Below are 16,098 nucleotides of genomic sequence, written 5' to 3'. Positions count from 1 at the left end.
GCTGTTTATGTTTTTTCTATTAATTTTTTCAGAAAACCATAACCAGTCGGCATAAAGTATAAAGACTAAAGATTGCAACACCTATTGATATTGTCTAAATTATCTATACAATCACACCAATTTAATTAAACCAACAAATAGCAATAAAAAAGTAAAAATAAATTTACCAAGTTATAGTGATACGTTTAATATCAACTAGAAGATTTAAACTTCAGCCTTTCTTACTTTTTAAAAATAAACATAAAACAATCTCCAGGCCAAATGTATGTACAAATAACCAAATTAATGAATGTATACAGAACTATTTAAATAAGTTATAAAGGAATGGTAATTTCAAGTTTAGAGATCAAATCTAAACACTAAAAGCAAAAAATCTCATGATACTACTCAAGAGTATAGATCATTTTAAACAAAGCACTTAAAGAACCATAACCTTAGCTAAGCAGAAGTAAACTATTTCAAATCAACATTATTTTTTTAGACAGAACAAATTCAATTGTGAGTCAGTCTATTACAAAAAAAGCTATTAGAACATATTAGCAATTCTCTGTCTTGTACAGTGCTGTTTTTTGTTGCTGTTGTATTTATTAATGACAGGGGGTAGGGGGGCAATGGCAAGTAGTTAAGATTGGCTCCCCTGATATACCGCAAACACTAGTAGGAGCCTACCAAGGGGACAATTTCTATATCAGGAGAGTACTATTTAAAATATATTTCCTCAATTTGAATATGAAATCTTCTTTGGTATCACATGTATTCAGTAAAATAATCTCATAAGATTTCTACAACTAAGATACATGCAAGATTAATGACAATATTGGGTAACTAGATTATATCAGTAACATGTGATAATACTGTGGCAACATCTGTTAAAAGTAACACATATACAAATACAATCAAGTACAAATAAAAATAAATAAAATATAAACGCTTCTTTAATGCCAAGCCATGAAGAACATGATAAACCACACCAGAACACTTAAGGTGTAATTGATTATGGCAGAGAAAGGTTAGCTCCCTTTCCCCATAAGTAAATGACTTTTGATTATCCACAACCACATAGAAAACATTCTGTTAATGCTGAAGGCACTTTTAACAAATTTATAATGTTAAAAATCAAATGTGTACATTAGAAACTGGTCTGCTTTTAAAACAATATTCATGAATTTCTAATTAAAAATTGTATAATTTTATCAGCTTATTTGTTTTTCAAATGTTAAAATAAACGTGTAGCATTTTGACTATATTTGTTGTTTCACCTGTAAATAAGAGAACAGCCTGTCACCTAGAACATAAGCAGAGGGACTAGATTTGGTATAAATATCACAAAAGTCTGTATCAAAATTTTCTGGAGTTTTACATTATTAAATAGAAGACAAGTAAATGGACTAGTACAATGCTATTTCATGTTTAAGCTTAATATTTGTGCATTAGGCAAATATTTAACTAAATATACTTAGAGAATTACTAAAAAAAAAAAAGAAAACAGTAAAATATGGCACCTCAAATTATTTTTTTCTTTGTGAAGAACATTTCTGATGACAAATCAATTAAAGACTTTGGTCACTAACAAAATTTCCAATCCCTTTTTATGTACACATAAAAAATACGAGACCCATAGGCTGAAGCTATTCATTCAGAAAATTGACTGGTCAGATATGTAAGTCTTGTTTCATACTGTCAAATGTTCCTCAGTCAATTAAAGAAAATGTTCAAGTGAACATATTTTATTTTATAAAACGCTGCCACTAAATTCTGATGGTCTTGTAATTTGATTTTAACACAGAAATATATGCATACTTAAAGTAAAAAAAAATGAACACATTCATGTATTTTTTAAATGATAAAAAAATAGACCCTTCTTAATCAGATACAAAAGTATGAAAAAAAATTATCTTAATAAACAAATAATTTGTAAATTGCGTGATCTTTGAACTTGTGATAGTTATTTTAACTTAACTATTTGCTTTTTAAAAACAATTTATAATGTAGGAGAAACACATACATATTCCAGTTATACTAAAATAATTTTATTATCTACCAATACTTATAAATATGCATTTTTGATTTTTTTTAATAACAAACATAAGTTTAAAAACTTTATGTAATGTAATGAAATCATTTTTAATCAATAATTTAACAGAAAATAATGCTTTAAAATTATTAAATTTTCTAATTAAAAAATAGTTATTAAGATTTATTATTATAAAAATGGACTGTTAAAAATATGTAATTTTAAAATAATAACTTGCAATAAAGTATTTCTTATACTATAAATTACAGATTGTCATGCATTGGAATGGGAGGGATATAAACGTGTATTATTTTATTCAAAGCTTCATCAGCTTTAGAGTCGGCGAGATCTTTTCCAAGGGTAAATTTCTTTAATGTCCCAGCTTGGGTTGCCAGAACATTTGTCAAGGTAAACATTGTTGCTCTCATCCACCGACACACATTTGTCTAGCTCTGTGTGGCGCATTACTCCAGTCTTCTGCAAACACACAAGTTGACTTTTTAAAACTCATTTGTTTAGTGAAATTAATGTCATCAATATTAGCATAATATTAAAAAATATTCATCGTTAGTGGTCAGCTGCACGGTTGGTCCAATGAAGCTAAACCATAAAGTCCTGAGTTTGAAACCTCGGGCAGATAAAGCTCAATAGCTGGGGATAGCATCCTAGCTGGGAAAGAAAACTCCTAAATCAAACAACTACTGCTTTGTAGTTTGTTCTTGGTTGGACACAGCTAATCTATGGAAGCAAATCCAGAAAGAAAAGTAGGCTCAATTGACAGGACCTATGGGGCATAACATGTTGGCACTTAATACTTAATTGTGTTGAAGGAAATCCAGTCCAACATTATGATTAAGAAGAAATTCATCAACTTATTTCAAGAGTTGTGAGACCGTTGTATAAAAAGCTGAAACACGTCATACAATTTTAAGATATAAAATGTAACTGGATCAAACCTCATCCCATTCCCATGGTCCAGTGGGCTGTGTATTACAGTAGGTCAGAAAAAGTTTGCCAGAGTTTTGGGCAAGGATGCAACGTTCACCGATTCCGATTTGTCCCTTTACATTTAATCTAAACATCTGCAAAAAAAAAAAAAAAAGGCTTTGTTGAAAACTAAATCATTTTTATAAAAAGTATGGGCAAGACATTTTTTTTCACAATTATACTAACCATTTTTTTAAAATGTGATATATTATGGTTAGATCCATAATTCTCATATAATTTTAATATTTCTAGAGAGAAATTTGTTATATTCAAAATGGCACTGTCTTAGAGTTAAAAAAAGCAACCCTCCTTAAGTACTAGATAGAATTAAAGTATTGTATTGTTAGAGGTTTTCTTTATTGCCTAGAGGCATAGAAAACTAGAAACAAAAAGCTTTTTTATTTTTATGAACAACAATAACAAAATAGCATTGCACAGCTGAGTATATAACTGGTAACCTGTTGAGTTTATCCCTGGTTATAACTCAGTTATTTGATTGGGTACCTGATGCAAGTGAAGGTGACTTTTTGACAGATCAGACATTTTTTTTAACCCTTATCCTACGGGGCCAAATATGCCCTAGTTTTTTAAAAAGTAAAATAAAATGACTAAAGAGCTAGAAAACAAAATCGTCGCCAGTATTGAAGATTGCACCCACCTGTGAATGGCCTATTCCATGACATACACTTAAACTGACGTGTGAGGAATCAACATTCATGGACCCAGCATCCCAGCAGTCATTGGTGCCTTTCTTTCGGATCTGGACATACATTTTTTGGGGCATAAATAATAAGATACAAAATTTTTCCCAACTGATAAACTTGGTGAATGTGTTCTTTTTTTTGGTCAGATTATAGGTATCAAAAAATAATAAATTTTAATTAAAGCTCAATCTGATTAAGATACTGAACAAACAAACTAATTCATAGGTTTTTTTTTAAAACTTTAATTGTAAGATGTAGATGAAATTAACAACTAATGTTAATTACACGGTTAGAATTACTTAAAAATAATTGAGACTTGCATGGATTAAACAAACTTATCCGCTTCCCTAAATGATTAAATTAAAAACATTACAAAATACATGAATGCAATAATTCAACACACATTACTAACATAACGTTATGAAAAGACAATAGAAAATATATTAACTGTTATATTGACTCAAGCTGTCTCAAGATCAATACAATACACAGATGGTTTCTTAAAATGTTTTCCCAGCTGTGAATGATACACAAACAAAGTAAACATTAGAACTATCCTCTCCTGTAAAAAAGATAAAAACTAAACAATAGAACTCACCTCTCCCCAAGCTTTATTGGGAGGTGGTTTGGGGTACTGGTCATACACATCATAAGCAATGTTATCCATGAACCACTTGAAGCTCTTACAGTTGTGTTCCTGCTTGAAAGCCAACTGCTTGGATATATCACCATAGGGATATCCTCTAAAACTTGGTTCACGGGTGTAAAAATACTCCTTGAATTCATCTTCCATCCAAACTTCAACCACTCTCATGTAATTCTGTTTAGTATACCAAAATACAATTTATCAATTCTACTGATTATGAAATTTTAGATTACCAAATCCATTAAAAACCATTCATTTTTTTCCTACTTGGATCAGAAATGTTTTTTGTGCATTCCTAGTGATAAAAGGGTGATCATTATAAATAACATCACACAATAAACCCATCTTTACACCCATATCCTCACACATCCTATAAAAAAAAGCCCTCCAACACTCCCATATACATAATGATGACACTAACTTCAACACACATCCCTCCAAAATACTGAAAACATTTTCCATTCCTAACTCTCTCCCCTGTTATTTAGCACATTTTTAAACCCTTGTTGCTTGAATTTTCTAGACAAATCTAAACAGCTATAACTATAAATTATAAAAAAAGAAAACTTACAATATAAATAGGAGACATAAATGGATCAACATCCTTGCCTAGACCATAAGGCATGTGGTTTCTGTATATGTGGCCCACATGTGAGCAGGGCACCCATTCAACACTGCCCCCACACTGCCATATCTGAAGTTGACATTTTGAATGGCATTTTTATACTCAATATTTTAGTCAAGATGGCATTTATGGTGAAATTTTTATACTAGACATTTAAGTTATGTTGTGATCAATACAAACAATTTATTAATATTTTCAAAATAATTTCTAAACATCTGAAATATTGTAGATTACATTCCTTCCTACATCTGAAATCACATAGTAACAAATAAAGTACTCACTTTAAAGGAAAGTTCGTAATTTTCTCCACCCCAGATTTTTAATCCAGGATCATATCCACCGAGTTCAAAAAAATATTTTCTATCAATAGCAAAAAGTCCACCAGCATGAGTTGGTGACCTTAAAATAATTTAAAAAAACATGATACAGGTTTTACTTCATACAAACATGTAGTGGCATGATTTATACAAAAATGAATTGGGATGGTCCGGATAGGATTTATTTTAGAAAATAATACAGGATACTACAGAGATAAAGCAACTAGAGAGAATAAATGATAGTCAGACATAGGTTTTTAAAAGTTAACATTAACTAATACAATTTAAGTTTACAGTTAAATTAATACATTATACTTATACATTTATAAATACAGATGAATCTATGCAAAACAATCTGAATGAATGCATACCAGTAAGGCTCACTGTTGTACTGTCTTTTCATCAGCTCTTTTGCAGGTACTGCTGTCTCTTTATAAAAAAATCCCCATTCAAATATTCCTCTATGAAGAACTCTGCCATAAACTGGTGCATATTCCATTGTATTCCAATCTATACCATCCACTATGGGCACAGCCAATGTAGTCCTGTAGGATGGATAAAGCATTCCATTGGTTGAATTAATTTAAATAAAGATTTCACTGTAAGGAATATTAATTTAGTTACAAATTTAATCAATTAAATAAAGCTAAAAATGTAAATATAATAAAGGAATTACGTAATATATCACCTGTTCTGACGGATCCTGTCCAACAGAGGTACCAGCCAGTTTTTGTTACATTCACAATGGGCATCCAAGAAAACAACAACATCCCCAGTTGAAACCTCAGCCCCTCTTGTACGTGTCCTTATAAGCCCCTCACGCTTTGAATTGCGATATATTTTTACCAGCCCTTTAAACTCCTTTTCAACATAATCCTCAAGTTTTTTCTTCAAGTGTTCTAATTTGTGGAATGAAAATAAAACAGATGCAGTGATCTTAAAAGGAGATTCTCAGTTCTATTTATAATAGCCCTATAATCTACATTAAAATAATTTTATAATTGTTAAAGTAAATTCTGAACTAAATCATCATTTAAATAGCATTAGAAGCTATTTCAATAATGTTCAAATCCAAATCGTACTTCTAACATTTCTTTCTTTTTAAAATATATGTGCAGCTTTGTGCCATGTTGTGCTACTATTGTACTAAACAAAGAACTTGGTATTTAGTACTGAATATCAATGAGAGAAGCTAGATTCACCTTTGGTACTAAAGTCATCCACTAAAGCTACATTCACCTTTGGTACTAAAGTCATCCACTAAAGCTACATTCACCTTTGGTACTAAAGTCATCCACTAAGACAACCTCCTCCAAAAACTGTCTTGGTGAGGTTCTAACAACACTGTGAATAGTCCTCACTAGAGTGGAGAATCCTTCATTATGGAACACTAGAACAACACTGGCTTTGGGCTGTTTTGTTGAATAGTGCCAGTGCTTACACCTACAGAGTTAAGATGTTTAGTAAAACAGAATGAACTTACAGTGACATATCATAAATCATCCCAAAAACTAGTGTAGAAACTCTGATCATAAATTATCATAGTTGATCTCTCAACTCATAGGTGGAGCTCAGTTTTTGATACACTAAAGTATCCAAATACAAACATGAATGCCTTGATTTGTACCAGGTGTCCACACAGCTCTGACTTCAGTCAGGGAAAGTAAAAGTAGCTGGGCATATTAAATTAATGGCTACATAGTCTGACAGATGATTGGTGGAGAGTTAAACATTGAAAATCAAGGCACCTGGCCCTGACAGCTAATTGACAAGAGTCTACCCCTCTACCCATACAACTTGGTATCAGCTGTGTTACAGAAGATACAGAAGAAAAGAGGGTATTCCTATTGCCTATGCGCCACCACTCCTGTTTGATTTAGGATTTAAGACAAGTTGGTGTCCCCAGCTAACAGAGCTTATCTGCCCGGGAGTTTGAACTCAAGACATTTCTGGGTAGCTGGACATAGAGCAACCACAAAATCTCTCCCAACACCAATGTCATATTAACAGGTGTACTATATTCCATTTGCCGTATTTTTCAGATAGCAGAAAGGTTCTTTGCATGCTTATTATAGTCCAATAGGTATATCAAAGGTGGCTGATCTATTCTAAAAGTCTACTACTCATATTCTTCAAGTAATATTGTGAATATTTTTAAAATTGTAAACAAATTGAAAAAAAATTACTCTTCAGGCCTGGTATCTGGAATAGATCGATCCATTGCTACCTTATCACTAGCTACCATATTGAAGCCGAATTCTGTAACAGATTGTTCTGCCTGATATTTCTCTTCCGAAGATAGATGAACAGGCTTTCCATTTTCTCCTACATAAAGAAAATATAAACTATTATTGAAACCTCAAAACAGACTGAAAATAATTGTGTCAAAATAGTAACAATAACCAGGTGTTTAAATAAAAGAAAAGCAAGGAATTAATTTAGTTTTAATCCAACTATCTGTACTGTTAGTGCTCTAAACTGATTTAAATATATATTTATAAAGCTGTACTTAATTCCAACATGCAAAAGGATATTGTATTACTGCATACAACCATGTTTGTCATTAACCCTTTGAGCCCGCCAGGCCGGTAAACCGGCTTCAACATTAGGCATATATGTCCGAAAAGCCGGTTTTCCGGCCCGGTGATCTAGCGTCAGATTCCTAGCGGCCGGTATACCGTCTAATTAAATATAATTAGCGGAAGACTGACTAAAACTGCGCATATGTCTTTTGAGTGCGGGATTATGATTCTAAAAATTGAATTTTAGGAAAAGTGAAAGTGAAAGTGTTTATATTTCGTAGTAATTGCCGTCGAAACGAAAAGCTTCATCGACTTCATCACATAAAGTTGGTGCAAAAGATGAAGCGAAAGACCGAAATTTCAACAAAAGAAGTAGAATGACTGCATCTCAGGCAATACAACTACTTATTGATTCTGATGAAGATAATATTCCTGGTCTATATTGTGATGATAGTGACGTTGAATTTGAGACTGAACACAGTGACACTGAAATTGACAGTGACAATGAAACTGTTCAAGTACGTTCTGGTGCACGTAGTGCCAAGGACAAAACTTGCCGAAATGAAAAAAAAAAGTTTACTGGTGCAAAACATGCAAAGTTTTTCTTTGCATCGGGTCCAGCAGTGATAACTGTTTTGAAAGTTATCACACAAAAGTGGACTTCTGGCGATGAACTATTATGGCAAGGTATCAATAATAACAAAACAGTTACTAAATGTAAATTGGTTTCTTCTATGTTCTATCAAAACAATAATTATGCGTTTGTTTTATATACATTGTTCTGTTCAAACGTTGTAAAAAAAATAAAGAATTTCAGAATCTTGCTTCATTGTTGTTTAATCCTGAGTGTGGATACCAAATTTTGCTTGATTATCTCAAATGGTTCAAAAGTTATAGGCAAAGTTAGAAGCAGATAAGTGAAAATTGGTTTGGCCCTGGGAGCTCAGGAAATAGGAGAAATTAGGCCAGGGAGGCCAGGGCTCAAAGGGTTAAGACACTAACCTGGGCCTTCCTTTGTGGGGAGGTCAGGTGGCTCAAAGTTTCCAAAAACATTTTTCTTTAGTACAGCAGTCTCAGATTTACGTGCAATCATTTTTGGAGTGTCTTCAGAGTGAAGGTCTTCAAGATCATTCAGTTTATTCTTCTGTTCATCTTTATGTCGTTGCTTTAAACAAGACAACAAATGAAGCTGTGGTCATTATATTTTGAAGTATATAAGTCTTGTTACTTTTAGTTAGTTACACCAAATTACAGCAGAGAAGGCAAAGTTTTATTATTGGGAGAGGGGGGTTTATAAAAATTCGACTTACATAAATAATAAATATTTAATAAATAGTCTTTAAATTTATTTATATAGAGAATGTTATTTACCTGCCACTTTCTGTATTCTTCAGCTTCATCAGCAGAATCTTCACTTAGCTTCAAGTGAAATAAGTAGGGCCCTAGAAGCAGGAGTATTATGACAAATATTCCGAGCTTCACAACAAATCGAACTCTAGGAAGACGCATGATGTATTTTTCCAATGAAAAACTTGAATTACAACGTCATTCTAAAATGGTTTTTTTTTCCTGAAAATACTGAAATAGAAGCCATTTCTATATAATATATACACCAGGCAAGCCCAAAACTGAGAAATATCTTGTAATCTTGTATAATGTATAGTATTGAGTAGTCAGTATGAGAGTACTAAACTAGTAAACTTCTGACTCACAACTGTAGGCCTCACTCTAGATTCAAGAATTAGAATAATTTTTCAGGTTATCACTGAATTATTTTCAATTTTGTACTTTTTATTATTTTTACGGTGGCTTTGTAAAAAAAAAAAAATACATGTTTTTAATTAATTTTATCCATGTCATTGAATGGAAAAGGAAGGATTCTGGTCAACTCTAGTTAATTAGTAGATCTATGTTATTCTAAATTAACTACATTACATTACTAGAGTAGAATCTAGTAGTACATCTGACACTGACAGTCTGACACTTTTTTTTTGAGATATCAGCCATTTCCATTTTAATGATTTTTTTATTAGATTTTAGTGACTTAGTTAGGCCTAATATAATAATAGTAATATAATAATACGGTAAAACTATATTTTAGCGTATTTTATTCGCCGCTTAACGTTCACCTCCGGTTAAGCGTATTTTATTATAAACTCAACCAAAACACACAAAAATGTTAGGAAAACACCAGGGTTAGAATCATTAGATGATAGATATAGAAATTATAGATCTACTAATTTTTTATGAATGTGTTTTAATTAGAAAAGGTAAAAAATATTATGAATTAGCATTACAGTTCGGCAGGAGAAAAATCCCTACATGGTCAAGGGTTCACCGTGAGTTCACATTGACTTTAATTATAATTATCAGCATAATTCATAGCTTAGGGTCATTGTGAGTTCATGTAAGTTAATTTATAGTGTCATGCCTTGCATATAGTAATAGTAATAAAGTAATAAAAAATTAATAAAGAAATGGGCCCAGTGATTTCCCAACGTTTTTGTGTACTTTCGGTTGTGTTTATAAAGTTTATATAATTATAAAATATACAACGATAAAATCATAAATTTAGGCGATTTAGGCCTAGAACTAGATCTAGATCTAGTGGAAACTAGAAATCTAGGGCTAATTAAGTAATTAATTAATAATTATTTATAAATAATAAATAATTAATATTTTTTTTTTTAATAATATTATTAAAAAATAAAAACTTAATAAATTAATTTAAACAGTCATTATTTTATTTTTAACACATTTTTAACAGCCCTATTAGATCTACTATTACACTACTAAACATCATGCATAATCTATCATATGCTAGGCATAAATAATAAATATGCACCATTATATTTTTATTGCTATAGGTCTAGATCACACTAAAAACATAATTTTACCAGTCAAATTAAATAATGATTAAAGAAAAACACCAAATAATTGTGTACACGTAATTTTCAGTCTAACTGCAAGAAAACAGTATTTCTAACCTGAAAGCAGCCATAATTTTTGGAATTGCTTCTAAACAAAGTAGTTATTTAAAATGTGCATAGACTAATAAATAAGTAGTTTCTTTGGTTAAATTATCTAGATCTATAAACTCTAAATCAAATTATCGTTGATTTAGGAAATGGAAATGAAGATGCAGAATATTTCTCTAGTTTTCAATAAATTTGGACATAAGCCTAGTAAACTAGTAAAAGTAAAGTAGTAGTAAAGTATAGGCCTATAATATAAAAACGAAACAGAAGGCCATGTGAAAATTAATAATTATATATTTATATTTAAAAGCTTACATTAAGAATTAAATGTAGGGGCCTATATATTAAATTTTTTTAGCATAGCATTGCTCTGTTGATTGGGTAGAAAAGCAACACTCGCTCTATTTGTGATGTGCGGGTTTTTGGGACATAACCTGATAAGACTGCATTTGGTTTTACCAAAATTCGATGAATGGCTTTTCTGTGTGATTTATGTGGTGCTGGTATTATAGGTAAATACAGTCTACGTGTTGTTGACATAGTTTATTGTTTTATTTTATTGGATATACTTGATACAAAACAGCTTTTTAAATGTAGTGAAAAACTTTACTTAAACGAAGGTTTTTTTCAGCTACCTGAAGCTAGACTAAAAGTGGGCGTGTCCTTGTTTATGTGTGTTATCAACTATCAAGTGTTATGTTTAATATGTTATGTTAGTAAAAGTAAGTTAGTATAGTACTTAGATTCTAGTACTTAGTAAGTTAGTAACTTATTATTTAGTTACTAAGTATTTAGTATTAGTTATAGTATGTTTAAATTTAGTTTAAAGTATGTCATGTTAGACATTAGTTACTAATTAGTAATAGTAACACTAGTTTTAACTTCCTTTTAAATTTTAAGGTTAACTATAACTAGAGATCTACTGTCACACTACTGTGAGTGTGAACTAATACTAATACTATAATACGTCTAATACTAATATAGTTATATATAGTATAGTTAAGTTAAGTACTATTGTTAATTGTTATTGTTAGGCCTGTTGTTTGGTAATCAATCCTAGAGTATCTAATATTTAAAAAAATAAAATAGGTTTACCAAAACTTTTAAAAAAATGGTAGGCCTAATCTTTATCACTGTACCTGTATCCATTTACATTTAGGTACGTAAAATCGGCTGAGACTAGTAATGTCAAAAAAAGGTGACTCATTAAATTTTAGTAATTATTTCACATTTTTAGGAGGATTTATGTTTTAAAAGTTTAAAAGTTTCATTTATGTACATGTTTTTAAACAATTGTATTAAAACTTTTCAGTAATTAATAAAGACTAGAAATGTTTTCATCAGATGCAACCAAGCTCATTTACTTTAGCAGCCATCTTAAGTTGTTTTTTTTTATAATTATATTCAGGGGAAACCACTCTAATTTACAGATAACCACTGTTTATATAGCAAATCTTCTAGCAAACGCTGCTGTTTATGGTTAATTTCTGGCCTATATCAATATATTTAGCCATTGATTTGGGTTTATTATTCAGTTATCTATAATATTTGACACAAATATATCACAATATACTTCTAATAAAGCCTTAATAATGAAGCACCTTTTTTTCGCATTACTAGCCTCAGTCGATTTTACGCACCTAAAATGATAGATAACCAAAAAACATTATATTTGAATATATTTAAGACAGGTTATAGGCATAATTATTAGTAATATTAATACTAATTATTTTATATTTTTTAAATATTTATAATAATTTATCATCTACATACAACTATTGATGATACTGGTAGCCTGTTGTGAACACACGGACACGCCTTTCGGATGATCCGATGCGTAGCGCAACACATAAGACAAACAACCACAAACAGGTTACAAAACAAGACTGAATGAAAACAAAGGCTCGTTGAAACTAAAAGAATTTAATGCTATCTACACTATCTACACCTAACACAATCTATTCTAAACACAAAATACACAAGCTAGTAAAACTATGTACGGTGGCTAAAAACTAGTATAGACCTAACCTCTACTAACCTTGGAGATCTGGACGAAACTGAGGCCATCACATCCCCCTTCACTCGTCCACTACATAGCTTACTGTAGAAACTTACAAACAAATTGATGTTTTACTTAGGCCTATATACTAGTACTACTAATTTACTATTGAGTAGTACTACAACCAATACTTACTAGTATTGTTTAATTACAATTACTTAACTGTTGGTCCAAGTGACTCATGTATTACAAGGAGACCTATTCTATACTCACTATAGTATATCTGTTATTCTATTTTATTAATCTTTACCTAACCTAATAATCCTAACATTATTATAAAAATATCCTAATTATAGGGCTTGGCCTAATATCTTGGGGGAGGGGGGCAACTAAATCAAGTCTGGTACTAATTTGTCAACAGTATAATTTTTGTTTAATAGCTATTAATTATGTTATATGGTACATAGATCAAGGCCTATATATTTATTATATTTAATTATTATTAGTGTTTATGTATGCTTATAATTTAACTTTCCTGATTTGTATTAGTAAACAAGTTAAATATCAACAAATAGCTTCATTATCATTAAAGTGAATAAATTTAATTTATTTTGTTTATTTAAACTATTATGGTGCCTTGGTCAGGTGCTAGAGTGCATGATTGCTAAATGGTAAGTTCAGAGTTCAGATCCTGAAGTTCAGATCAAGGAAAGTTGAGGCTGTTATGCATAGTGGTGACCACACCATCCCTTCATATTACATGGTAAAGAAACAAGATAAACTCTACTTCATCTGCCCTATGGATTGTGAGGTCCAAAAGGGAAACTTACTAAAACTATTATTGATCCTTTATTAAATGTAATAATTACTACTCTTTCTTTTCTTTTAAAGAGAAGGACAGAAACAATGATGTTCTATGGACCTGGTCATACCCATCTATTTCACAGGACCAAAGGGAATTTCTAGTATCCAAATCTGGTCTGAGCAATGATACTGGCTTGCCAATCAATTTTTTGTATGGTCAATGGAAACAGAAATGGTATTATATTCAAATTATTGATGTCTCCAGTGAAGAAACATCTTTAACTCAGGTAAAAATTTCCCCCCAAACTATCACTGTATTGTACCATGATTAAATTAGTTAAACCAAAATAACAGATTAATTTGGCAAATTCATGTTTTAATTTACATTTTAAAATTGTTATAATCACTCTAATAAGGGTTGTATATTTAACTAACTAATAATGTAATGAAAAAAATAAACTAGCTTATTTCGTTCTGCAAATTTCTTTTTCGTCAGGTAGTTAAATTTGCCGTGGTGCTGCTGTGTCGAGACTTCAACCCTGAGAAGTACCTCATACTTTGCCAGATTTTTGGTCGACAGTACAAGAAGACTGGGAGTGCAGCTTCTTTACTTGAGTCGTATCTCTCTGTTGTAACCAATGGCTCATGCAACAATGATGAGAATGGAAAATTTGTAATCAACAATTTTAGCCCAGAACAAGCTTATGCCAAGTGTTGTATCAAAGGTTGGTTAACACCCTTGCATTTTTTAAGTTTTCTTGTACAGTAAAAACAGCACTAATTGGGATTTTAAAGTGTGTTTCCACTATAAAAAATTATTTTGCTACAGAAATCATACAGACTTTTGGAGTAGAAACCATATTGATTTACACAGCTGTACTGTTGAAGAAAAAAATTGTTGTTTATTTCCCACCTCATTCAATTGGCAATTTATTGGATTATACAAGGTAGGTATTATGAGTTCACCTTATATATGTTTATACATTGTTAATGATAACTTATTTGCAAGTTTTTGATATTCACTATTTCATGTGTGTGGTAAAAAAATTGTATTACAGGTCAATCCCTGCTTTTGCTTGGCACAGACAAAACTGGAATATTTTACACCCGAATGTGCAGCTGACAGATGCTGAGATAGAGAATCTAACATCAAATTCTCACTATGTAGCAGGTTTCACAGAAGCCGCAGTTGAGGGCAGGTAACTATGAATTCATAGAAATTGAAATTTATGGCTTATTTGGAAATTAATTTTCCTTTGAATTAAAGTGCATATATGTGCATCAAAATCACAGGAAAAATATTTATTTAGTCTATTTGCATCTATTTCTTTGACAATAGTATATGGGTTCTGGTGGTTGACTGGGGTTTTTTTTCTGACTCAGTAAGGTACCGATCTGTGACATATTAAAACATTCTTTTAATAGATTTTGAAATATCATGTGTGGCCTAATGAATAAACAAAAAAGATTTTACTTGAGGACATAAATATTGAAACTAGCTCATCACCGATGCAGTATACACATAATTTTGAAGTTTGATGTTTTCCTAATAACATATTTTCTCTAAATTCAATTGAACCAGGACAGATTTATATGATGTATTCGTGAATGCCCCCAATGGTCAAATTATTGTTGCCTCTCATGCCAAAGGTAACACTTTTTAAAATCTTTATGTTAATGTGTATGGTATTAATTGCTGCATTTAAATTCAGCCACCTAATACTTGTTTTGAAAAGTAACTATAAAACTAAAAATGAAATTCCTCAAAAGTGAAACTTCTAACACCATTATTCTTTCAGAGTCCTTGGCAATGGGTAAATTACATAAAGATATTGCCATGTTGATGGTTGAGAAAACCGAGAAAGACAACTCAGAAATGGATGTTATTAAGGTAACTTGTATAACTGTGAACAAGCCACGAGTAAATAAATGTATCTAATAAATTAACAATAATTTTTGCTTTTTATCTGGCAAGCCTCTATAAATGATATAATTAATTTATTCATTTTTTAGGCTATTGAATCAAAGACGAGTGATTTATTAAACAACCTCAAGTCCCTGGCTACTAAAGATGTTGATGGAAAACTTTCATTCACGCTGGAGACACTCAAGGAAAGAAAGTTGCCCCCAGCCACAGAAAACTTTTTGTTTAGTTTAGCTGCATCTGAAGGTTTAGTCAAATTGTAACTAATGTAACAAAGTTTTTCACAATGTATTCTTGGTATTTAGAAGATGTTCACAGCATTGAAAACCTGTTACCATGTATGTTTTTGATAATAGGATCATTTACATTATGTTTTACAAATCTGTTTTTAAACATTACCATGTATGTTACTGTTTTATTATTAAATTATTCTACTTTTGTTATTAAATTATTTTTATTATGTCTTTTAAGATTTAAGGATTTTTTAAAATTTAATTAAACTTATAAACATAAGAACTGGTTTGTTGTGGTACTAAAACAAAAATAATTTCAAATAAAGACTAATAACTTCTTTATGT

The 16,098-nt window shown here is 30.9% G+C and overlaps 2 protein-coding genes across 2 annotated transcripts; one reads left to right on the top strand and one right to left on the bottom strand.

Moving 5' to 3' along the window:
• Positions 1 to 171: 171 nt before the first annotated feature.
• On the bottom strand, positions 172 to 10,761 carry LOC131954312 (N-acetylgalactosaminyltransferase 7). Its single transcript, XM_059317901.1, has 13 exons — positions 10,713 to 10,761; positions 9,187 to 9,393; positions 8,818 to 8,980; positions 7,480 to 7,618; positions 6,570 to 6,736; positions 5,982 to 6,192; positions 5,665 to 5,838; positions 5,258 to 5,375; positions 4,923 to 5,045; positions 4,304 to 4,525; positions 3,660 to 3,761; positions 2,971 to 3,096; positions 172 to 2,491 (listed from the first exon to the last, which is right to left on the bottom strand). The coding sequence occupies exons 2-13, from the start codon at positions 9,322 to 9,324 to the stop codon at positions 2,348 to 2,350; spliced, it is 1,827 nt and encodes a 608-aa protein (XP_059173884.1). The 5' UTR covers positions 9,325 to 9,393; positions 10,713 to 10,761; the 3' UTR covers positions 172 to 2,347.
• Positions 10,762 to 11,244: 483 nt separating this feature from the next.
• LOC131954377 (DENN domain-containing protein 10) lies at positions 11,245 to 16,034 on the top strand. Its single transcript, XM_059318013.1, has 8 exons — positions 11,245 to 11,305; positions 13,684 to 13,883; positions 14,093 to 14,321; positions 14,426 to 14,543; positions 14,655 to 14,795; positions 15,179 to 15,246; positions 15,396 to 15,487; positions 15,610 to 16,034. Exons 1-8 carry the CDS (start codon positions 11,266 to 11,268, stop codon positions 15,781 to 15,783), a joined length of 1,062 nt encoding a protein of 353 aa, XP_059173996.1. The 5' UTR covers positions 11,245 to 11,265; the 3' UTR covers positions 15,784 to 16,034.
• Positions 16,035 to 16,098: the final 64 nt, after the last annotated feature.

The sequence above is a fragment of the Physella acuta genome, unplaced genomic scaffold (assembly GCF_028476545.2).
Source record: "Physella acuta isolate Inbredline_101_S28 unplaced genomic scaffold, ASM2847654v3 ptg000078l, whole genome shotgun sequence".
Taxonomy (NCBI): Eukaryota; Metazoa; Mollusca; class Gastropoda; family Physidae; genus Physella; species Physella acuta.
Note: the sequence above shows the minus strand (reverse complement) of the source record. Positions and strands in the feature narration are given on the sequence as shown.